Source organism: Erythrolamprus reginae, chromosome 5 (genome assembly GCF_031021105.1).
Source record: "Erythrolamprus reginae isolate rEryReg1 chromosome 5, rEryReg1.hap1, whole genome shotgun sequence".
Taxonomy (NCBI): domain Eukaryota; kingdom Metazoa; phylum Chordata; class Lepidosauria; order Squamata; family Dipsadidae; genus Erythrolamprus; species Erythrolamprus reginae.
This window is the reverse complement of record NC_091954.1, coordinates 79,298,089-79,324,203: the sequence shown is the minus strand read 5'-3', so window position 1 is coordinate 79,324,203 and position 26,115 is coordinate 79,298,089. Positions and strand designations below refer to the sequence as shown.

Sequence of the window (26,115 nt, the reverse complement as noted above, 5' to 3'; positions counted from 1 at the left end):
AAAGGAAGGAAGAGAGAGAAAGAGGGAGGGAGAGAGAAATAGAGCGAAAGGGAGGAAGAGAGATTTTTTTTGTCCAAACTTTTTTTAGCGCCCCCCCCATGTTCCCCAGGATTTTGAAAATATGAAAAATGTGCCGCGGCTCCAAAAAGGTTGGGAAACACTGCTGTATGTGTATACAGTATATTTTTCCCGCCTTGTGTTTACGCCCAGAAATGGTACATCTTGGCTTCCGTAGCTCCGCCCATCAACCTCGGAGCGAGCTGCTTTCCCAGCGTCCCCTGCGCTTGCGTGCGTCTCTCCCTCCCCCCCTTGCCTCCATTCCGCCTCCTACTCGAACCCCTTCACTCCCCCCCACCGCACACAGACGCTCCGATCTTGGCCGCTCACCCGCCTTCGGAGAGAAGCGGAAGCCCCTCCCCTCCCGGCGTGAGGTTTTGTTCATTCCTCCTCCGGCCGCGTGCGCGGTGACTTCCGACCAGTAACCCCTCCTCCCCCCTCCCCCCCTCACCCGCGTCCCCGGCCCGGTCTCCCTTTCCTTCTTCTCTGTTTCGGTTTCTGACTAACGGTCTCCCCTCGGATCCCGACGGGAGTACAGCAGAGCCGGCTCGGCGGAGCCAGGCCTGCGCCGGGGGGGAGGGGGTGAAAGCGATGTCAGGTGGAGACTCGGCAAAAAACCAAGTTTGCTTAAAAAAAATTCTGGCTCCTAAATTTTTTGGCTGGCTCCTAGATTCTGAACAACTTTGTCGACCCCTGTTGTAAAGAGCCTTCGTGATTTTCAGGTGAGAATAGAAAATGAGCTTGGTACCATCATTTACAAGGAACATAGGAGCACACAGAAATCTTTAGTTTAATGGGGGGGGGGGTTCCCCAGGAAAGGAGATGGCACTACATAGCATCCTGAAGTATCACAGGGTCATCTAAGAAAATTCCAATTTTTGCAAGGAGAAAAGTGGAAATGGCAACAAAGCACTATTGTTTTATATTCCTTCTGCAAGCAAGAAATGAACAGGCAGCATCAGCCAAACTAGTTTCACTTCTTTTTCATTTGCACTTGACCATATCATAAATAAGGGTGGAATGAGAAAGCAAGTTAACATACATTTTTATTATATTATTGTGCTAAGCATGAAGAAGTATTTAATTTTGAAATAAAATTATTGACACTTCTGCAAGTACCTTCAAGAGCAACACAACTAATGCACCTTCTCTTGCCAAAAGAAAAATGAAGAATGCCCATATTATAAATATATTAAATGCTGAAAATCTCAGCTTATACTCGAGTATATACGGTACATTAAATGTTCATTTTAGCTATGCTGCCTTATATCGCATCTATGTTAAAATTGTTGCACTGCTTCCAAGTCTGTAGTTTCATACAGCAGCTGAAATCTAATCTTCCTAGAAAAGTACACTATAATTGTTGAGCCTGGTTAGAAACCAATAATTTAACTTCTGCTACATTTTAGCAGAAGCCCATGTTTAAAAGTAATGAGTATATAAAATGTTAATTTGTCAATTAATTAAAGCATAGCATGATTTAAACAAATATTTTATTAAATTCACAGCGTTTTTAACTTTTTATTTTACTATATTTATGTCTCGTATATTCTAAAAGATAAAAGGGTAGTAACTGAGGCTTAACTATATGACATCAAGTTAGTGTCAACTCTTGCCATATACTAATTAAATAAAAAAATAGTGTCAGCTCTTAGCAACCACAGACTGAGCTACGCAGGTAAGGGAGGGTTCTTAAACACCCCACCTACCTCCATAACCATGTGTGCCATGTGGATGGTTCCATCCAGGAGGGGAGGGGTGTTATGTACTGACATTTCTACATGGTTTCACCCAGGCCCAGGGTTTGAGTGGGAGAATGCTCAAATGCTATTGGTTGTTGTATCTGACAGCTCACAATAGCTTTCAGACTGCAAGTTGCTGGTTGTCTTGAGCAGTTGCTGAGTAAAGAATTGGAATCTGCCTCCTGTCATCAGTCCCACAACTTAACACTTGCCATATGCTAAATAAATAAAAAAAATAGTATGAGTTCTTAGTAACCACAGACATTTTCCAGGATGACCTCTCCCAAATCTGGATATTCAGATTTTTCAACAGTATAAGGTATATGGTCGGGCAGTAGGATGCTTGGCTGCATAGCTAGAGGTATAACAAGCAGGAAGAGAGAGATTGTGATCCCCTTATATAGAGCGCTGGTGAGACCACATTTGGAATACTGTGTTCAGTTCTGGAGACCTCACCTACAAAAATATATTGACAAAATTGAATGGGTCCAAAGACGGGCTACAAGAATGGCGGAAGGTCTTAAGCATAAAACGTATCAGGAAAGACTGAATGAACTCAATCTGTATAGTCTGGAGGACAGAAGGAAAAGGGGGGACATGATCGAAACATTTAAATATGTTAAAGGGTTAAATAAGGTTCAGGAGTAAAGTGTTTTTAATAGGAAAGTGAGCACAAGAACAAGGGGACACAATCTGAAGTTAGTTGGGGGAAAGATCAAAAGCAACGTGAGAAAATGTTATTTTACTGAAAGAGTAGTAGATCCTTGGAACAAACTTCCAGCAGACGTGGTTGGTAAATCCACAGTAACTGAATTTAAACATGCCTGGGATAACATATATCCATCCTAAGATAAAATACAGGAAATAGTATAAGGGCAGACTAGATGGACCATGAGGTCTTTTTCTGCCGTCAGTCTTCTTTGTTACTTTGCCTCATGTGTGCAAGATGATAATTGTTGGTTTCCAACAATTGGTTTCCAAATGAGATGCAAAGTTTCCACCGTCTGTGTTGATTTGTGGAGCCATGTCATCTGCTGATGACAACACAGACTGTGGGTACTTTTACATCTCATTGGAAACCAAGTACCCAGAGTATGGAGGAAGAATGGAGAGGCATACAATGCAAGATGCTTGATGTCTAGTGTGAGGTTTCCACAGTCTGTGTTGATATGGAGACCCATGTCATCTGCTGATGTTGGTCCACTGTGCTTCATTAAGTTCAGGGTCAATGCAGCCATCTACCAGGAGATTTTGGATCACTTCAGGCTTCCTTCCACAGACGAGCTTTATGGGGATGCTGACTTCCATTTTCCAGAAGGACTTGGTACTTGTCCACACTGTCAAAAGCACCAAAACCTGGTTCAATCACAGTGGGATTACTGTACTTGATTGGCCAGCAAACTCATCTGATCTGAACCCCATGGAGAATCTATGGGGCATAGCCAAGGGAAAGATGAGAGACATGACACTGAACAATGCAGAAGAGCTGAAGGCCGCTAGTGAAGCATCCTGGTCTTCCATAACACCTCAGTAGTGCCATAGGCTGATAGCTTCCATGCCACGCCACATTGAAGCAGTTATTGCTGCTAAAGGACCCAAGCCAAGCCAAGTACTGAGTACATATGCACGCATACAGGTAGTGCTGGACAGTGGGTGTTCCAGCCATATTTAAACAAACGTCCCAAGGGGTGGACTTCTTTGTCATGCCCCATTCTTGGAGGTTAGCTCCACCTACTATGGAGAAGGGGCATTGGGATTAATTGCTGCAAAAGGGGCCCAAACTACTGGGTACATATGTATGCTAAAACTTTTCAGAGGTCCAATTTTATTCTATATGCAATCCCTGTTTTATTGATCGCATGAAATATTCTAATTTTCTGAGATTGTGGATTTGGGCTTTTCGTAATCAACACAATTATGACCTATCACGGTTTGAACTATTTTGCCTTGTAGGTAATGAGTCTCTCTCACATATCAATTTCACCTTTTAAATTGCATTACTGAAATAATGCATGCTATTCTAAATTTTTGAGTTTCACCTGTACAACGTAAGTTGGCATGAAATTACATTCTTAATATATCCAAACTTCTTTTCACAGATCACTGAAGATTTCTTTAATAGGAATTAGCAGGTGAACCTTCTTACCTCTGCTTGCTATGAGAGGACTCTTGATGTAGATAATATGAAATACTGTCAACTAATTTGTACAGCTACATCAATTCCTACTCTTTGGGGAGTCTAAAGACGATGCAACGATAGACAATGTGATAAAACAGTAAATTGTGAAAGACAGGTAGTGATGTCAATTGTATTTCATTGAAAAACCATCCTCTGTCTTAGACCAGCGTTTCCCAACTGGTGTGCCGCGGCACAGTAGTGTGCCGCGAGACACGGTCAGGTGTGCCGCAGGAAGCTCCAGGTGGGCGGGGCACTGCCAGTGCCGGACCGCCAGTGCCTCCGACCTGGAGCTCCCACTCGCAGCTGTCCCCCGGCTACTGCCCGATGCAGCTGTTTCCGGCTGGGCCCCAAAGAAGGAAGGCGGGAAAAAGGAGGCAGGGGCGGGGAGGTCCGGCAGTAGGAGTAAAGGGAGCCGCGGCCGCCCCTGCCTCCCCATGGTGCCTCTGGCCAAACGCGCCCCTGGCTTCTCTGCCCTGCCCCATTGCCCGTCCGATCCGCCCACTCTCCTCCTCCTCCTCCTCCGCCGCCTCCTGTATTGGGGCGTCATCCGCCCCCTCTCCTTCGCTGCCGGAGAGAGAATGGAGGGCGCCGTTGTCTTCGCCTCCGCCCACCGGCTCCCCTCGCCCTCCCAGACGTCCCCAGCGCCCGGCCGCGCGCCGCCTCCCGTTAGCCCGGCCGACCTTTCCCTGCTGCCGTTTTCATGGCGCTCACTCGCTTCTCCGGTCAGCAAAGCCATCTGCCCAGGAAAGCGCCGCGCTGCGCTTGCTGGCCGGAAAAGCGAGCGATCCGGGAGTCCGGGACTGTGTGGCTTTGCGCCATGAAGAGAAAACGGCAGCAGGGAAAGGTCAGCCGGGCTAATGGGAGGCGCCGCGTGGCCGGGCGCTGGGAACGTCTGGGAGGGCGAGAAGGCTGATGGCTGCTGTTGCCTCTTAGCTGCAGAGCCGGCGGGCGGAGGCGAAGACAACGGCGCCCTCCATTCTCTCTCCAGCTCTCTCTCTCTCTTTCTTTTTCTCTCTGTTGCCAGCATGGTGAACGAGAAAGAAAGAGAGAGAGAGAGAAAGGAGGGGAGAGAGAATGAGAGAAAGAGAGAAAGAGAAAGAGAGGGCGGAAGGAGGGAGAGGGAAAGACATGGAGGGAGGGAAGGAGGGAGAGAGAAAGAGCAAAAAAGAGGAAGAAAGAAAGAGGGATGGAGAGAGAGAAAGAAGGGAAGGAAGAGAGAGAAAGAGGGAGGGAGAAATAGAGTGAAATGGAGGAAGAGATTTTTTTTGTCCAAACTTTTCTTTAGCCCCGCCCCCTGCCCCCCTTCAGTGTTCCCAGAATTTTGAAAACATGAATAATGTGCCGCGGCTCAAAAAAGGTTGGGAAACACTGTCTTAGACAGTAGGAATAGCAGTGAAGAGATCACACTTGTTAGTCATCATTAGTTATTTTCACTGTAAGTGCATAGACCTTTCCAGACTATTAAAGCTTTCTTAGAATAGACCTTGGTAAACCTCAATCTAAGTTCTTGAAATTCTATGATGATCGATTTACTGTAAACATTACAAGAAAAGTCAATTTTTAGCATTAATATTAGATCCTTCCATGCTATGTAGCATATTGGGCAGCAAAAGAGCTCTAGCATTTTCAGTCTTGGGTAAGTACTTCAGCATCTTCCCTTATGATGTTTACAGTCTTTAAGTCTTCCATGAACATTCTTCGCCATGTATTTCAAGGAGGTCCTCTTTTGGCATTGGGAAGGTCCAGCTGATTACTATCTTGAGGATTCTATTGTTCTCCTTATGGAGAATGTGACTACAAGTTGGAGTCCTCGGCATATGACAATGTTATGCCGTTTGTAAGAGAAACTCTTTTGGAGCACTTCTTTATTAGTAATATGATCAAAATAGTGAATCTTTAAGATCCAGCAAAGAAATCTTTATTGGAAGACGTCAAGCTTCTTGTTAACACCTTCCTCTTGCTGACACCTTCCAAGTCTTGGCATAAATGGTTGTCGCATCACTATAGAAACAAACGTTTGCCCAGGTTCGCCTGGTGCACCAGTTGCGACCCTATTTGGACCGGGAGTCACTGCTCACAGTCACTCATGCCCTCATCACCTCGAAGCTCGACTACTGTAATGCTCTCTACATGGGGCTACCTTTGAAAAGTATTCGGAAACTTCAGATTGTGCAGAATGCAGCTGCGAGAGCTATCATGGGCTTTCCTAAATATGCCCATGTTACACCAACACTCCGCAGTCTGCATTGGTTGCCGATCAGTTTCCGGTCACAATTCAAAGTGTTGGTTATGACCTATAAAGCCCTTCATGGCACCGGACCAGAATATCTCCGGGACCGCCTTCTGCCGCACGAATCCCAGCAACCAGTTAGGTCCCACAGAGTTGGCCTTCTCCGGATCCCGTCAACTAAACAATGTCGTTTGGAGGGACCCAGGGGAAGAGCCTTCTCTGTGGCGGCCCCGACCCTTTGGAACCAACACCCCCCAGATATCAGAGTTGCCCCCACCCTCCTAGCTTTTCGTAAGCTCCTTAAAACCCACCTCTGTCATCAGGCATGGGGGAATTGACACTTTCCCTCCCCCTAGGCTTATAAAATTTATGCATGGTATGCTAGTATGTATGATTGGTTTCTAAATTGGGGTTTTTAAATTAACTTAAATATTAGATTTGTTTACATTGTATTATTATTGCTGTGAGCCTCCCTGAGTCTGCAGAGAGGGGCGGCATACAAATCTGATTTATAAATAAATAAATAAATAAATCGAGTTTAAATTTCAATGATATAGATAATGAGAACCAGATTTTATTCATCCTCTGGAAAACAGCTGTTGCTTTCCATTGCAGCACTTGACATCCATCTCTGCATCTCCATTTACACTATGTAAAAAGGCGATTTCCCCTTATCTGTGCAGTGGAGCTGCATATACTATACATGATCTTTGATTTCTTGGCGCTTATGCCGAGGCCAATTTTGGTTGCTTCTTCATCTAAGGCAGTCGTCACTTCTTCTAGTTTCATTTTACCTTCCTCAAATAGGGCATCATCTGCAAAATTCAAGTCACCAAGACGGCCTTGGTGAAAATAATGAATGATTTTCCTGATTTGTGATATTCATAGCATAACATAGTTTAGACTGAAATGGACCCCAGCAGTCAGCAATCTCTCTTCAAGGTATCATTTTAGGAAGGAAAATTTTGATTGTTAACAAATAACTTCCACTGAAAAAATGAAGGGCAAATACACAACCTCACTAATTTTCACAAGCTTCTCAAGAATTTTCTAATCCAGCCATTTCCTGAAGCAGTTTATTAACTGGAGTATGGAATATGGTTTAATTGAATAAATTTTAGCACCAGCATCACCAGTTTCATAAATTTATCCTCAAGGAAGCCATTTAATGTATAATGCAATAATATCCTTTTAAGTATATTGGCTGCAACTGATTGACAGCTATGGTACTTTTGGCTTCATGAATATACTTTTAGGTTTTTAGGGATGTGTGTAGAACTCATCCAAATTTAGATACGTATCAGGAAACTTTAAAAATGCATTAGGCTTTCTAAAGTGAAGCAAAGCAAAAGTCTCTCCAAAGTGACTAGAACTTAATTTGAACTTTAAAATTTATTGGTGTTCTGTAGTTTAGGCATTCCAGAAACCAAATATTATCTGAAAAAAGAAGTTACTGTGTCGGGTTTTTTAATATCACAATTGAGAGAGCTGAATAGATAGATTTAACATCTTATTACCATGTTCCCAAGATAATAAGATATGTCCTGAAAACAAGGCCAAAACTGATTTTTGGTATATACATAAATATACATCTTCCCCTGAAAATAACCATCCTAGTGAAGTGGTGTGCAGGGCCAGCACAGAAGGCAACCCTTCCCTTAAACCAGAGAGCCTTCCTGAACCATTGCTCCAGATACCATTTCCCCCCGATATGAGTTTGGCCTTATTTTGGGGGGTCTTTTTTTAAGTTGCTGCTTGGCCTCTTAACCACAGCATGCTGATCAGCTGATCAAACAAGGGCCCAGAATTGTGTCTCTCTGGTTGCCTCGAGATATTTCCAGTGCAGTTCTGCCCACAATTCTAGGCAACCTTTGTCTCTCTCTCTCACACACACACACACACACAAACATGCACATACACACACACACACTTGATTAAAACAGCAGAGGGCAGGCAACCGGGTAAGGAGACTCACCTTGCCCCACCTCCAGCTCAATTTCCTGCTCAGGTTTGGGACCCTGCTTGGGTCTTCCCTCCCAAAATCTGTTGCTACTGCTGCAGCCGCAGCCACCACTTCCCGGCTCCAAGGCATGCCGAGCAGCTGCAGAAAGATTGTGGCTTGCAAACTTCCATGTGTGTCTGGGCTGGATCGGGACAGGCAAGTGGGTACAAGGCCTTAGAATTAACAGGGGGAGTGGGGACATGATCCTAGTCTGATTGTGGAGTGCTACTGCCTAACACTGCTTGGTTGGAGGCAAAGCAGGTGGAGAAGCTGTTTGGGGCAAAAGGCGAAAGAGAGACATTGCCTGCCCCCAGTCTGAGAGCAGGGGAAGGTGGGGTCAGAACCCCGCCCACTTTCCCTGCACCATCCAAACACCAGCCTTGGGTCTTCTCTCAGTGCTGGTTCGTCCCCTTTCGAGTGGCTAGCCGTTGTGCCTGGCTAGAAGCTTGGCTGTCAGCTCAGCTTCTTCAGGCAGCCCACAAGAGTTTCCTCCCCTCCCACTTCACTCATCAGCTTGAGAGCTGGAGGCAGGAGTGGGAGCAGAGAAGCCACTGGTAGCTGATTTGCCATCTTGTTTCCTTGCAGCTTCTGAACAGCTGGAGAGTCTCGATGGAACTGAACACCACTACTTGAACCTCCACTGCAGCATGCTCAAAGTCACCATGCCTTTCTCGTCTTTGTTGATTCCTTCTGCCTCCGTCACCCCCAGCTCTACTGGCTCTTCACTTCTTCCTCTTTCCCGCTCCCCATCCCTAGTCTGGGCTGGATCACCATCCCCACCACTACCAGTTCCACCAGATTTTTGGATCAACGGCTCCAATAGGGACACTTTCATATTGGCCAGGTGGGGGTTACCCACACAGAGGCCAGAAGGCACCAAACCGGAGGTGGAGGAAGGTCAGCCAGCGACCAGTTAGGTCCCACAGAGTGGGTCTTCTCCGGGTCCCATCAACCAAACAATGTCGCTTGGCGGGACCCAAGGGAAGAGCCTTCTCTGTGGTGGCCCCAGCCCTCTGGAACCAACTCCCCCCAGAGATTAGAATTGCCCATACCCTCCTTGCCTTTCGTAAGCTGGTTAAAACCCACCTCTGCCGCCAGGCATGGGGGAATTGAGATACACTTTCCCCCTAGGCCTTCACAATTTTATGCATGGTATGTCTGTATGTATGATTGGTTTTTATATAATGGGTTTTTAACTGTTTTTAGTATTGGATTATTGTCATATACTGTTTTATTACTGTTGTTAGCTGCCCCGGATCTGCGGAGAGGGGTGGCATACAAATCCAATAAATAAATAAATAATACCTGGTTGCCTGTCCTTTGTCAATTTCATCAAGAGACAGACAGAAAGAGAAATGGTGGAGAGAAAATTCTTTCAAACAGCATTGTCTACAATTCTTGTTACTCCTCTGTCATCTTTCTTCTCTCTCCCCCCCCCTCTCTCTCTCACACACGCACACAGAGAAAGAGAGAGAAGAGAGAGACAGAGACAGAGAGAGAATCCCAGAAACATTTGATAATTTAAAAGGGACAAGTGTGCTTTGCTTCCACGATAAGCATGCGCTTGCTACAATTGCCTCTTTTCTCAAGCAGCAACAGCTAGGTAGAGTGCGGGGGCAATTCTTGATGGGTGCATGGCTTTCTCCTCATTGTACCAGGAGCCTAAACAACAGCCACAGAGAACAAGCCGTGGTCTCCACCTGCTCCATAGCAACAAGGTGAGCTGCAGAACAGAGGGGACCTTGGCTGCAAGGTTGCTTAGTGCTGTGGGCAGAGCTGGGGATAGCAAGACTGCACTGGAAATATCTCCAGGCACCCAGAGAACAGAAATTCTGCCTCTCGCTGGATCAGATGATCTGCAGGTCAAGGTTAAGAGGCTGAGCATCCATGAGGTGATCACACTCGCTGCCTCCTGTACCTTAACACACACACCCCAAAAAAAGGCCAAATTAGTATCACGAAAACATGGTATCTGGAGGAATGATTCAGGAAGGTTCTCTGATTTTTATATTTTGGGAGAAAGATAAAGAGATTGACAAATATCTGTTTTTGCAGTGAAACATAATTAACATAACATCAGAGGAGCATCTGTCTGGCGATAGGAAGACTTGGGAGATACCATTGGGGAAATTAGAGGGAGAGGGTGTATTTTCAAAATAAAAACACTGCGATGAAAAAGGAATCTAGCCACCCTCACTTTAAGAAAAGGCATGTTGTCAGAATAGAAGCAAAGTAAATAGCTATGACAAAAAACAACCTAATCATCTTGAACTTATAACTCCTTTTGCATTCCACTTAGCTTCTTGCTTAACTGCTCTTCTTATCAGCTGCCAGGAGCAGAGATATGGAATTTTTTTTACAATCCAAGGATTCTTTATGATTTAAGGAATGAATGAATGAATGAATTATTTATTTATTTATTTATTTATTTGATTGATTGATTAGATTGATTGATTGATTGTTAGACTTGGAAGGGACCATGTGGGTCATCAAGTCCAACCTCCTGCCTAAGCAGGAACCCTATAGCATCCCAGCCAAATGGCAGTCCAATTTCCTCTTAAAAATGTCCAGAGTATTGGAGTTCACAACGTCCGGTGGTAGGTTGTTCCACTGGTTGATCGTTCTGACCGTCAGGAAGTTCTTCCTTATCTCCATGTTGAATCTCTCCTTGGTCAGCTTTCAGCCGTTGTTCCTGCTCCGGCCCTCCGGTGCCCTGGAGAATAAAGTGATCCGCTCCTCTCTGTGGCAACCTCTCGTATACCTGTAGACTGCTATCATGTCCGCTCTGGCCCTCCTTTTCTCTAGGCTATCCATGCCCAGTTCCCGCAGTTCTCTTCGTAAGTCTTGGTTTCTAGACCCCTGATCATTTTGGTTGCTCTTTTCTGCACCTTCTCCAGAGTTTCAATGTCTTTTTTGAAGTGTGGTGACCAGAACTGAACACAGTACTCCAGGGGTGGTCTTACCAGGGCATAGTAGAGTGGTATTAAGACTTCCCTGGTCTTGGAGTGTATTCCCCTGTTGATGCAGCTTAGGATTGTATTGGCTTTTTTGGCTGCTGCTGCACATTTAACTAGTTTTTCACTGGTTTCCAGACACCAAGGAAATCACCTTTTTCTTTTTATGTTTCTGTGACTTTGTTTATTTTAATAACGCTGTTTATTTGCTGATTTGTCTCCTGGTTATACGGCAGCCAAAATCTTGGCTCAGATAAAGTTTCCCTTTTCATATATTTTTTTATACCACTTCACAGTGCTTTTACAGCCCTCTCTGAATGGTTTACAGAGCCAGCACATTTCTGCTAACAATCTGGGTCCTCATTTTACCCACATTGGAAGGATAGAAGGCTGAGTCAACCTAGAGCCTGGTGAAATTCGATTTGCCAAACTGCAGTCAGCTAGCAATCAGCAGAAGCATTTTGCAGTACTGCGTTCTAACCACTGTCTACTGCCACTTCTTAGACTTAGCACTTAGCAATAGCACTCAGACTTATATATTGCTTCACATTACTTTTATAGCCCTTTATAAGCATTTTACAGAGGCAACATATTGCCCCAACAATTTGGATTTTACTGACCTTGGAAGGATAAGGATAAGTCAACCTTGAGCCATTCAGAATCAAACTCCTGGGAATGAGCAGTGAATTAGCTTGCAATACTGCATTCTAACCACTAAGCACTATACCTCTTTATCTGATATAATCAAAGTAATTGGTCTCTGATTACAAGTTCAAGGGGATTGTAGCAGCAACTGGGGCTAGGAAGTATTTTGGGAGTTATATATTGCCAGCCTTCCAAACAACAAATAAGTAATAAACTGAAGGAGCTGGGAATTTGCAGCTTTAATTTATGTAACAGTCTCCCTTTGACTTTGTGTAACTCTTAATTCTATAGAGTATGGTATCTAAAACTGTAAGGCTCATATATTCTTATTCATCCAGGCTTTTAAAATCAATACAATGCTTCTGACATATTTTGATCAATATTTGTAAGTTACTATTTCATGTGAGCATTACACATTTCCCAAAAAAATATATTTTAAATAAGGGCTAATAGACAAATTCAAGGGAGAAAATGAAAAACATTTATTCCCAAACAGATCATATTTATTGGAATAAAAATTTTTGTATTGATATGTAAGAAGTGGATGTAAGTAAGATGAATACCTCCTAAAATGAAATATTTTTCACCTATTTATATAAATATTTAACATAGTTTCTTTAATGCTGTGATATGATAAGAGCTATGAATCAAAAAGATAAAGGCATTTCAGAATGGATTTGAAGAACAACTTAAGTTGCATCCTCATTAATTCACTAGAACAAAAACATTGAATCTGAATGTAAAACAGTGAAATGCAAAAAGAAGATGAAAAAATAAAAATAATAATGGCAAGTTAATATTATTAACGGAAGATAAATTTAGCTATGTAATCAAAAGTGCAACATTCTGATAATAGAGTGTTTTATTTTGGAGGAATCCCTATAACCCAGTGAGATAGAAAATATGATAATCAGTAGGAAAAAACCAATGTTATAAACAGTGCTATTAAAAATCATCTGGTAACAATAGTTAAGAAGACATACATCACCAAACTGTTCTTTCCCCAAAGTCCTGATAATCCAAATTAATAAATAATATGAAAAGGGCAGAATGTCTAATATTCAATAGGTAGAAAGAGCAAAGACAGCAATGAAATAGTACTTTACAAGGGGTTTTGTTTTACATTTATTATCATTTTAGTTTTAATTTTATTATAGCCAATACTTACATTTTAAATATATTCAATACAGTGATCCCCCGCTCGTTGCGAGGGTTCCGTTCCAGGAGCCCCCGCAACGAGCGGGTTTTCGCGAAGTAGCGATGCGGAAGTAAAAACACCTTCTGCGCATGTGCAGATGGTGTTTTTATTCCCACAGCGCTAGCGAGGAGCCGAAGATTGGGGGCGGCGCGGCTGTTTGCCGCCGGCATGGAGGGCTTCCTAGCAGCCCCCCAAACCCGGGTTGGGGGTCCGGGGGGCGCTGGCTCTCGCCGCTTTCGAGCTGAATCCGGGAGCGAATTCGCTCCCGGATTCAGCTCGAAAGCGCCGAGAACGAACGGCAAGGAACGGCTTTTCCACGCCGTTCATTCTCGCCGATTTCGAGCTGAATCCGGGAGCGAATTCGCTCCCGGATTCAGCTCGAAAGCGGCGAGAACGAACGGCAAGGAACGGCTTTTCCACGCCGTTCATTCTCGCCACTTTCGAGCTGAATCCGGGAGCGAATTCGCTCCCGGATTCAGCTCGAAAGCGGCGAGAACGAACGGCAAGGAACGGCTTTTCCACGCCGTTCATTCTCGCCGCTTTCGAGCTGAATCCGGGAGCGAATTCGCTCCCGGATTCAGCTCGAAAGCGGCGAGAACGAACGGCAAGGAACGGCTTTTCCACGCCGTTCATTCTCGCCGCTTTCGAGCTGAATCCGGGAGCGAATTCGCTCCCGGATTCAGCTCGAAAGCGGCGAGAATGAACGGCAAGGAACGGCTTTTCCACGCCGTTCATTCTCGCCGCTTTCGAGCGAATTTGCTCCCGGATTCAGCTCGAAAGCGGCGAGAATGAACGGCGTGGGCGGGCGAAGGGCGGGCGGCAGCGAGGAGTTTGCGTGGGCGGTGGGGAAACTCCTCGCTGACGCCAGCAAGAGGGGGAAGACTCAGGGAAGCCGCCCAGCAGCTGATCTCCCGGTTGCCATCTACGCATGCGTGCCCACGGGCACGCATGCGTAGATGGTATTTTGACTTCCGGGTTGAAAAATAGTGAAGTACCCTGTTCGCAATGGTTGGGGACGCAATAAACGGGGGATCACTGTATATCCTAAATTACACATTTCAACTAAAGATAATTTGTTTCTTGAATGATTACAATACAAATGACTTATTAGAAAAATTGGTTAAAAATATTTGGTTGAAAAACATCCTAAAGAATCTTTCTAAGAATCTACCAATATTTATTTGTTATGTTAAATAAAAATATTCTTAAACTTTATTGATATCTCTTTAGGTCAGTGATGGCGAACCTATGGCACAGGTGCAATAGGTGGCACGTGGAACCATAACTGCTGGCACACGAGCTGTTGCCCTCGCTCAGCTCCAACGTACATGTGTGTGCCAGCCAGCTGATTTTCGGCTTGCACAGAGGCTTCCAGAGAACCTCCAGGGGGATGAGGGAAGGCGTTTTACCCTCCCCTGGCTCCAGGGAAGCTTTTGGAGCCTGGGGAGAGTGGAACATGAGCCTACTGGGCTCACCAGAAGCTGGGAAACAAGCCGTTTCCGGCCTCCAGAGGACCTCTGGGGGTGGGGGAAGCTGTTTCGCCGCCTGGTGAAATGTGCAAGCGAGCACGCACACGCTGTTTCAGCACCCAAGGGAAAAAAGGTTCGCCATCACTGCTTTAGGTAAACTATTACCTAAAAGGAATGTAGTTAGACAAGAATATATTTGTTACTAAGAAACTATTCAACAATGTTGAATTAGACTATATATTGCACCTTTGGGATTCCATAGGTGCTTCTTCAAGAGGCAACTGAATTTGTTTTTCTTTGAAGACATTTTGGTTTTCATCCAAGAAGCTTCCTTGGCTTTGACTGAATGGTGGAGAATGGAAGGATTTATACAACTATGACCTCGATGACTAAGAATCTCCATAGACATTTATAGCAAATATAAAACTACTGCATTCCAAGGCAAATGGTTCTAAAATGAAATACTAAATACTAAATAATACTAAATAATAAATACTAAGTAATCACATATTGTTGTGATTCACATGCTCACTAAGGGGCATGCATAAGTGCACCAGAGTGCTTTCCGTCCCCTGTACTAATGTTTCTCTTTTACTAGTATCATGTTTATAAATATAGTATTATTATATCTTTGTATATAGCAAAACAAATAAATACATAAAATAAAATAAAATAAATATTGATGATACACTATCAAAAGAATACATTGTGACTAAAACCAATCATAAAGTTCCAAAACACTCAGAAAACACATTACTTATTGTACCTGCATATGGAACTTTTTACCTGCATATGGAACAGGAGCGTCTTTATCCAAGGCAACTAATGGAGGATCCAGTATGACTGTATCATTGTTTTCAGTAATAACTCCATGATAAGATGTTTCAATCCATGGCTTGTGCTTGTTTACTAAAAAATAAATAAATACATATTTCATTAATATAAAACAAAACTAATTTAATTTTTTAGTTTTTATGCTTGCTTCTGAAATTAGAATTATTTATTTATTTGTTTGTTTAATTTGTATGCAGCCCCTCTCCACTGACTCGGGACAGCTCACAACAGCAACAGAAAACAATATATAATACAAATTCAATAATTAGAATAATTCCTTTCAAACCTTTCATTCTTCTTTCAACCATTTACATAAACTGTTCTGTGCAAGCGAAAGCATATTTGCTTTATCATATGCTTTTGCCAACTTCACTAAAAATATATTATAAATTTTCTTTCTTACATTCTTCTAATGGCCTGCTAATCTACACATCTTTGCCTGGTATATATAGGTGCAGTGAATTTTGCTCATTGTCACATCTTCTGTCATTTCAGCTGGAAACCAGCTAAACATATTCCCTGAAACATTGAACAAACTATAGTAATCTCTTTGTGATATTTTATTCAGGCTTAGTATGTTTTTCTTTGTATAAGCAATAACAATATGTTTCCAAAATAACTATTGAAGATAACTAGCTATTTTAAGATCATTGTAACTGTTTTATTCTTGATTTAAGTGGGAATTCCATTGCGTTCCTTTTGATTTTAAAATGGAGTCATTAACTTAGCTTTGCCTGTTCACATCCAAAACCAGCAATGATTTAGAAGAATATATGGCCACAATTTATTCTTCACACTCTTACAACATCATGTTGTAGTTATAACCAATTATTAAATACTGTGAACATATCCTTGTCTTGACTTTGGTTAATCCTTCTTCGCTGAACATTTTCAATCCTAGCAAAGTCAGTATAATCTTCTTACAGAAAATACAGCAATGTCTTGACCTTAAATATTTTAATCAGAGAACCTATGTATTTAACTTTCCTAACATGCAAGACTATAATAAACAATATGATCATTTGAGATTTTATAGAAGAAATATGAATACAGTGATCCCTCGAGTTTCGCAATCTCGTTCTTCGCGAAACGCTATATCGCGATTTTTCCACCCGATGACGTCATACGTCATCACCAAGAGTCACTTCTCTGTCTCTTTCTCTTTCTTTCCTGTCATTCTCTGCTTCAATCATTTTCTCATTTCTCTTCCTTCCTTTCTCATCTTTCTTTCTCTCTCTCTTTCTCTATCTTGCTTCTTCCTCTCTCACACTCTCTTCCTCCCTCTCTCATCTCTTTCTTTCCTTCTCTCTCTTTCTCTATCTCTCCCCCTCTTGCTCTCGAGCGGCCGCCTAGCAGCTGATCTGCTCGGCAGCGCAGCACCAGCGAGGAGCCGAAGATCCGGGTTTCCCCACCCGGATCTTCGGCTCCTCGCTGGTCCCCAATTCTGCCAACATCAGGCTCTCCACACGCCCTTTCGCCGTAACACGAGAGCCTTCCGAAAACTCTTTCCGAGCGCCTCAGAGCAGCACCCCCACCCCTCTTTGATTCCCTCAACCCGCCCGGCCCCTCGCTCCCCTTTTCCACACTCCAACCGAGAGAGGAGTCCGCGCTGCTCCGGCTGCCGTGTCTCCTTCTCCCTCCTCCTCCTCTTCTTCCCTGCTCTTCCATCCTCCGCCGCCGAGGTCGCCAGAAAGGGAGAAGAAGAGTCAATGAATGGCGCCAGCCGCCGCCTCGCCCAATGCAAAGCGCGAGAGCCCAGACCCGGAGGCAACCCGCTCGCTGTCCGCGGATCTTCGGCTGCAGTGAGCGCCAAGCGCGCCTCCGGGAGGAGAAACTCGAAGCGCCGCGGACAGCGAGCGGGTTGCCTCCGGGTCTGGGCTCTTGCGCTTTGCGTTGGGCGAGGCGGCGGCTGGCGCCGTTCATTGACTCTTCTTCTCCCTTCCTGGCGACCTCGGCGGCGGAGGATGGAAGAGCGGGGAAGAAGAGGAGGAGGACGGAGAAGGAGACACGGCAGCCGGAGCAGCGCGGACTCCTCTCTCGGTTGGAGTGTGGAAAAGGGGAGCGAGGGGCCGGGCGGGTTGAGGGAATCAAAGAGGGGTGGGGGTGCTGCTCTGAGGCGCTCGGAAAGAGTTTTCGGAAGGCTCTCGTGTTACAGCGAAAGGGCGTGTGGAGAGCCTGATGTTGGCGGAATTGGGGACCAGCGAGGAGCCGAAGATCCGGGTTTCCCCTTTCCGTGGGCAGCGAGGAAACCCGGATCTTCGGCTCCTCGCTGGTGCTACGCTGCCGAGCAGATCAGCTGCTAGGCGGATGAAGGAACCTTCCCTGGGTCTTCCCCCGCCGCCCATGCAAACTCCACCATCTGCGCATGCGCGGCCATGGAAAAAAGGGTGCGCATGCGCAGATGGTGTTTTTACTTCCGGAACCCTACATTGCGAAAAACCGATTATCGCGAGGGGTCTGGGAACGGAACCCTCGCGATAATAGAGGGATCACTGTACTACACTTCTTCATGGCTGGGAAAGCCCTTAGATATTTAAAGATACACATATTTAACACTGTGTTTGTGTATTCTGGAATTTTCATATCATTTTAAAACAAAATATAAAAATTAAATGCTATTGTATTGGATATTATTTATTCAACTCCTCTCTTGTGGGAGCCCAAGGAAAAAACAAAAAAGACAGCAGGTGAGGAAATCTGAACTGGTGCAAAGAAAAAAGGACAACATTCTATTTGCTACAAGTAGTCCTTGACTTATCACCATATATTTAACGACCATTCAAAGTTGGGACAGAGTTGGAAAAAAGGGACCAATCATCACACATATAATTATTGCAGTATCCTCATGGTCATGCGATCATGATTCAGGCACTTTGCAACTATACACAATTAACATCAATTGCCACATCCCACTCACAGGAACACTATTCGCAACCTTCCTGGACAACTTCCAAGCAAAATCAATGTGGGAAGCTGGATTCAATTAACAACCATGTGATTTGCTTACCAGCTACAACATACCCACATGACTGCTGGCCCCATTCCAAAGTATGGAGAATAGCAAATGTTGTTTCTAATCCAGCTAAGCCGCCTTTGTTACACATTTATTTTAAGAAAGTTGCTTTGTTCCTTTTCTTCTTGTATCTGAGCTCTCCAGACAGTTTTAGATGTACTTTTATTTGTCTGTGTTCTCTAGAGCTACTCAGCACATTTTTTCAGCTTTTTAAAAATATATTGTTCCAAATTCAAATGGCTGAATTAAAAACAGGAATCTTGCCCACATATTACTAGGCATTTCCCTGACAGTTGGGTGAAAACTGTTTCACTTTTACTACCACTTGGGCAATAAAATGCACAAGTAAATGTTCTAGTTTAACAATTCTCTTATAAGATCACACTAAATATATTACATTAATTTGTTTAGTCCTTGGACAAGAAATCATTAGATGAGGACTATTACTTGCATTATCATTACATTACAGTATCATTATGAAAAATAACAGTTCTAATCAATAAGGACATATATAAAAGTGCACTGGACTGAAACACCCAACTTAAAATACTTAATTCAAATAGAATGAATAATAGTTTTAAAAAGATTATTTTTAAAAAGTTAAAATACTAATTCATTAACACGATAGGAACGATCACTGATAGCCCATGAACAATATAATGAAATTAAATGGACCTCAAAAATGCAGGCTACAATATCATTTGGTGAAAAATATGGATTTTTAGCAAGAAATGTATCTATAGGAATAATGCCTAGCTTAATAGTATCATGTGCCAGAATTCTGGTAGATGGTACCAAAGAATAATTAAATCAATATTCTGATGTACTATAAATCTGTATCTAATAAATAACTTATTTTAATTTTAATTTTTTGGGGGGGTTAGGTCTGGTAGTGAGTTCCATGTATAAACTATTTGTTTACTAAAGTCGTATTTCCTGCAGTCGAGTTTAGAGCAGTTTACTTTAAGTTTGTATCTGTTCTGTGCTTGTGTGTTGTTGTGATTGAAGCTGAAGTAGTCGTTGACAGGAAGGATATTGTAGCAGATGATTTTATGGGTTATGCTTAGATCGTGTTTAAGGCGACATAGTTCTAAGCTTTCTAAACCTAGGATTGTAAGTCTAGTTGAGTAGGGTATTCTGTTGCTGGTGGAGGAGTGGATGGCTCTTTTGGTAAAGTATCCCTGGACATTTTCTAGAGTGTTTATATCCGAAATGTGGTGTGCGTTTCAGACAGATGAGTTATATTCAAGAATTGGTCTGGTGAAAGTTTTGTATGCTCTGGTTAGTAGGGTGAGATTACCAGAGCAAAAGTTACGTAGGAGTAAGTTAACAACACTTGAAGCCTTTTTGTGATGTTGTTGCAGTGGGCCTGAACACTTAGGTCATTTGAAATGAGTATTCCAACGTCTTTTACAGAATGAGGGTTATCTGTAAGATCTTGTTTATTCAGCTTGTACGGTGGTGTTCTGATTCTTTTTGCCAATGTATAGGTCACAGCATTTTTTGGTTGAGATTTGGAGTTGCCAGATGTTTGACCATTCAGACACAAAGTCAAGGTCTTTTGGAGAGTAGCTGTGTTATCAATGGTGTTGAAAAGTTTTACAATGGCGGCAAAGAGAATGCGATGTAATGTGATCGCAAAGGTCATTTATATAGAGTATGAAGAGTGTTGGTCCAAGCACATTGCCTTGGGATATGCTGCTCTTAACCGGAACATAATTAGATATGGCACTCCCTATTTTGACAACTTGTTGTCTGTTTGATAGGAACACAGTTATCTACCTATAGAGGGATGCTGAGATGCCATAGGATTTGAGTTTTAGAAGTAATTTGTCATGAACCACTGAGTCGAAGGCTTTATTGAAGTCAATATATATTGCACCTATTGATTTGCCCTGATCGAGATGTGTAGTTCATATATTTTTGCAGTGAAGGAGTTGCAGGTTGCAAGATAATTTTTTTCTGAAACCAAATTGTTTGTTAGAGAGTAGGTTGTCAGTTTCTAGGTGGAGGGTAATTGATTGGTTTATGATTGATTCCACGACTTTGCATGTAACGCAGCATAGAGAGATTGGTTTGTAGTTTTCAATTAGACTGGGATATCCTTTTTTGAAGATGGGGATGACTGTTGCTTGTGACCATATCTTTGGTAGTGAACTGTTCCTGAATGCTTTTTCAAAGATTATGCTTAGTGGTTCAGCTATGGCCATGGCGTGCTTTTTTAGAAAGTATGCACATAGACCATCAGGCCCAATTGATAGAGAAGGTTTAAGATTGCGTAGTGCTTTTCCAATGTTATCTTCTGTGAAATCAATTTGGGTTAAGGCGTTTTGAGTGTTTGAGGTGCGATTAGTGAATTTTGGGGATGAGCCATTGCTGTTTACAAAGACTGAGCCAAATAATGTGTTGAAGAGGTTAGCTTTGGTTGATTCATCATAGCATTCCTTGCTGTTGGGTGGCTTTAGTGGTGGGATGGGTCTTGAGTCCTTGAGTTTGCTATTTACAAAATTGTAGAAGGTATGGTTGGATTTGGTGCACAGGTTTTCCTCTTGTTTGCTGTGGTAATTGAAGCATTCTGTTTTTATTTGGTGGCATATATTTTGGTAGAGGTTTTTGAAGTTGGCAAAATGACCGTTTTTGTTTTTCTGCGAGATATTTTTTTCTTTGGTTTATAGTTTTCTTATTGAGATGCGTAGGTTGTTTTTCTTGCTTATGGTATTTATTAGTGGCACATGTAGTCTGTAATTTTTTTGACCTCAAGCAAGAATATGTTGTAGAGATCATCGACAGTGTTACAGCCAGAGAATAGAGTTAGTCAAAGAATTGAGAGATCATAATCTATTAGGTCATAGTTGGCTTTTTAAAAATTGAACTTGGGTGTCGCATTATTAGTGTGAATCTTAGAGTGGCATAGGTTGAGGCTGAAGTTAATCATGCTGTGGTCGCTGTTGGAAAATGGTTGTTTTATGTGTAGTCCATAAATTGCACTTTTGCTGAAGAATACGAGGTCTAGGCAGCTGTTGAGTCTAGTATTGTTAGTTACTAGCTGCTTGAGTCCCAGATTGGTAACAGTGTTGTATAGGGTAGTTTACAACGCTGTTACTAAATACTAACACTGTTTAGTGTCCAGTTAATGTAAATGTTTGTAAAATTTACAAAAAGTAATAGATTAGAAGAATTCATCATTCATTGCTGACTGGTTTGTATAGACAACCATTACTCCTTTTTCACAATCCTGTAATCCCTTAATTTGGGGTGACTGAATGGATCTCTTGGTGTGTTTATTAAACTTGCCTTTAAACGGCAGGGGCAGGGGGTGGAGGCAGCCTCCTGAAAGGCTGGAAGGAGAAATGCCCTGACCCTCACAAACACACCCACTATTTTCCTACTCTCCTTGCGTGCATATCAAAGCAAATTCTGAGACTTCCTCCAGCCCCACTCCTGGCATGTGAATTGGCTTCCTGGACACATGTTTAAATGTCCCACACAACTAAATGGCTGTGCATAACTGTCCCTCCATGAAATGCCCCAGATGAAATAATAATAATAATAATAATTTATTAGATTTGTATGCCGCCCCTCTCCGAAGACTCGGGGCGGCTCACAACAAGCGATAAAACAATATTGTACAGGCACAAATCTAATATTAAGAAAAAACTAAAAACCCTATCAATTTAAAAAACCAAACAACACATACATACCAAACATAAATTATAATAAGCCTGGGGGAAAGGTGTCTCAAATCCCCCATGCCTGGCGGTATAGATGGGTCTTAAGTAGTTTACGGAAGACAAGGAGGGTGGGAGCAGTTCTAATCTCCGGGGGGGAGTTGATTCCAGATGGCCGGGGCTGCCCTCTGGAAGGGTGGAAGAGGAGTACGGGTGGATCAAATGGCAGAAGACGCTGGCTGGCAGTGGGACAGGCCATCAGGAAAGCTTCTAGCCATGCTACCCTCCCCCCCTATCCCCGCAGTCTTCAGGAGATGCTGCCTGGTGGCAGGAGGGGGCCACAAAGCTGTGATGTTTACTGGGCTGCCCCCCCATCCCCGCAGCAGCCTTGGGAGATGCTGGCCTGGTAAGGAGAAGGACAATAGGGGGAAAAATTTAAACTCCACCCACAAATGCCGAAAACAGAATGGTGATGTATGCATAGTGCTGGAAACTCAGCAATTGTGCATTTAGGAGGGGGAAAAAACATTTTTTTTAACAAATCCAAAAAATTTCAAAAATAAAAAGATGGCACCACCCACAGACTGGCGTCGACTGAACTGGTTTGGTGATGTCATCGTGACATCACCATCAAGTTGCTACCGATTCAGGTGAACCAGTCCAAACCGAGAGGAATCCATTTGGCTGAATACAGTATAATTGTGTTAAATTTTACACAATGATAATCAACTGCTGCCTCATTGATAAATTACAATTCGTAACAGTCCTAGGAAGCATTACAAAGGTAAGATATTCTAGTAGTAGTTTTGCAAAATCCAGAATTCTAACCTTTCCCTGCATATTGTCTAAATAGCTGGATTCAAATGGTTGCATTAGCTTTGTGAAGGGATTAAATCATTGAACTCGGATTGTGAAATTTATTATGATATTCTTTTCTGGATTATCATAAAGTACAATTGTGTTTTATAATCAGATTACCTTAGTTATCATAATAAAATGGAGATGGAAAAACTCGTTTAATTTCATAACAATGAAATTAATAAAATAATAAAGCAAGCACTATGAACATTATACCACTAGATATATTTTCCTACATCCTATAATCCATAACTAATTTGCATGGTATTTCCTCTTTCCAGGTCTTTAGATTTCTAAAACAGAATATATCTCTTTAAGGGCTTTTTACATGCCAAATTATCATTCCTCCCCCCATGTATTATGCAAGAACTGTAGCCTAGAATTTATACATTTTAGTGCTCTCTTTCTCACCTGTTTTCTTTCAATTATTTTGGATATTCATTATTATGGCAGTTATAACAATATGAAAAAGTATGCTATTCATTATATTTAGATTTTAATTTTACTGTCCTTGTTGCAATTGAGGCTTCGTTTAGATTCTACACCAGAATATTAATATCCATCATGCGGGAGATTAAATGTCAAATGATTCATCTTCATTACTCAAGATAATCTTATATGGCCTGGAGAACAGCTATGAAAAAAGCAAAAATTGCCTTTGATGTTCCCCTGCCACACCCAAAAAGCTATTGTAGGTTACATTTTGTCGAGTGCTCCAAACATGCAAGGTCCTTTGGGAATGGGAAAATAAGAATGGAATTTCATTGAAATGGAAAGTTGATAGTATTATTGTTAGGCAAAATGAGGCAGTAGAGCCTAAGGAAGTGGGAAACAATTATCTGTATATGTTATTTATTCAGTAAACACTGTCCCTTTTGGGTTATCCCCAAATGACTTTTCTTCTTCCCATAGGATAGGCTTGTAATAGCTTTTCCATTACAAGTATTAACTTTCAGTAGTTTTTGCAAATTGACCTTGGCATAAATAGGAATTGCAATATTTTGACTCTTTTAGGCATAAAAGGATCTGGAATCATTCTTACAAAGACTGAGAATGAACAAGGAAATTGGTGGGAACAATTGCCTTCCTTTAAATTGACCAAATCTTTATGCAAGAACTATAAAAAACTTTATTATATTCAAAGTCTGTCACTTTTTTGAAGAGAGACACAGAAAACAACAGGCTAGAATTGTTTGTTGTCTACATCAATTTATTACAATCAAAGATCAGTAGAACAGTGCAGTTCAGTACAAATTATAGGTAGTCCTTGACTTACAACAGTTTGTTTAGTGGCCATTCAATTACAAAATAGCAGCGAAAAAAGTGACTTATGACAATTTTTCACACTTTCCACACTTCAACTAACTCATATTTATGATGATTGATTATATTAAAAAACTATAATTGATTATAATAAAAATTATTATCTTCAAAGACTGACACTTTTTTAAAGAGACATAGAAAACATATTGTCCTATAGGCTAGAAGGGGCATTGCTTCTCACCTGATACACCCTTTCTCATGGAGTGGAGCCAACATCTAAGTATGGGATGACATCATCGAGCCAGCCAATGAGTGAACCTGGTAAAGCCCCAAGCGCCCTCTGAAAGCCCTCAGGGCTTTTGCCATGCAGTTGCCGCTGCCACTGCTCTTCTGGGGCAGCAGAGCTGTGCAGGAGCGGAATCCATGCAGGAGAACATCATCCAGTGTTGGAGTAAGAGGCATGCCATCAGGAAAACAATCATGCTCCCTAGGCAGAAGTAGCAGGAGGGAGCTGTACTGGCATTTATTTATTTATTTATTACTTAGATTTGTATGCCGCGCCTCTCCGAAGACTCGGGGCGGCATGTTCTCAGTGGCGGTCCAGACAGCACTTCACTGGCACTTTTTCAGTTTCTGGTGCATGCATGTGCACCAACCAGCTGGTCTCTGCGCGCATATGTGCACCAGAAACCAGAAGACTGGGTGGCTGGCGCACATATATGAGCTAGAAACTGGAAGATCATGTTCCCAGTGCGCACACATGCCAGGCAGCTGGTCTTCCAGTTTTTGGCATGCAGATAGGCATGCTCCCGTTTCAGCACTTTGTGCTAAAAAGTTTCCCCAACACTGTTCTATGTCTTGTCAGTTTTGGAGAAAAGAACTGCCTGAAGACCAAAATTCTCTGCACCTAGAGACAATGGATCTAAATTTCATACCATTTGCTGTTTGATTGATTGTGTGCTTGTTTTTATATATATTGGGATTGTTTTATGAATTTCTTAACTTAAAATTGTAACTGGATTGGTGGGCATTGGATTTGTCACTATGTACTGTTTTTTGCTATTGCTGTGAGCCGCCCCGAGTCTGCGGAGAGGGGCGGCATATAAATCCAATAAATCTAATCTAATCTCCCTTAGCACAATATAGTATTATTTGATCTGCATCATCAAATCAAAACTGGTTCTGTACCTTTGTCTTACAAAACCCAATGTCAGAAAATTGAACAATGAATTAAATGAATTATCAATTTTACCAATCAGCATAGCTAGGGTAGAGTTTGAATAAATCAGATCTATTTGAAATCATACTACATCTTGCCCTTGAATATGAGTTACTCCAGAGGCTGATAAATGCCATAAATGTTGCTGTTTTCTTAATTATGTCTTATTGGAGATTGTGTTAAATTGATTTTATATGTGCCACTCAGAATCCATGAAATCAGATGGGACGTAAATTGTGTAAATACTATAAATTATGTAGTAAGTACAGTGAAGGGCTACCAATTTTTTTACTACTACTGTGGGTGTGGCTTATGCAGGATGCACTGCATTTTCAACATCTTTAGTGCAAATTGATTGTTCTGGGGTGGAGCTCCATTTTTGCTACCCCACTGTGTGCCCCCCCCAATCTGGGCAGCAGCCCCCCCCCCCCGAGTAAGTATATATTAATATTTTTGGCAGGTCACAGACCAACCAAGCATATTGAATAGGAATAATTTAGTCTGAAAAAATGAATATCAGATCTAACGAGATCCACGTAAATAAAAAATCACTTCCCATTTTAAGAAAGTATATTAAATTATATTGTTGTATTTCATCTAAATTATTTAAACTTGATTTTTTGGTAGCTCTGAGTAGTAGATTTTCCTTGTTTAAAACAATGGTCTTTTTCTTTTCTATTTTTAAAAATATGCCATAGTTAAGGAATTTCGCCAAATTGTTGTTTATTGTCTTGGTAAGCCCATTCCCTGGAACTTGACTTTTTTATATTCCTCTTCAGTTTTC

At 42.3% G+C, this 26,115-nt stretch overlaps 1 protein-coding gene across 1 annotated transcript in view; it reads right to left on the bottom strand.

Annotated features, from left to right (window-relative positions):
- Positions 1-26,115, bottom strand: part of CLSTN2 (calsyntenin 2) — a 246,235-nt gene that overhangs the window by 156,777 nt on the left and 63,343 nt on the right. The window contains exon 2 of the mRNA XM_070753284.1: positions 15,263-15,385. Coding sequence (XP_070609385.1) covers positions 15,263-15,385 — 123 coding nt within the window. The remainder of the gene's footprint in view (positions 1-15,262; positions 15,386-26,115) is intronic.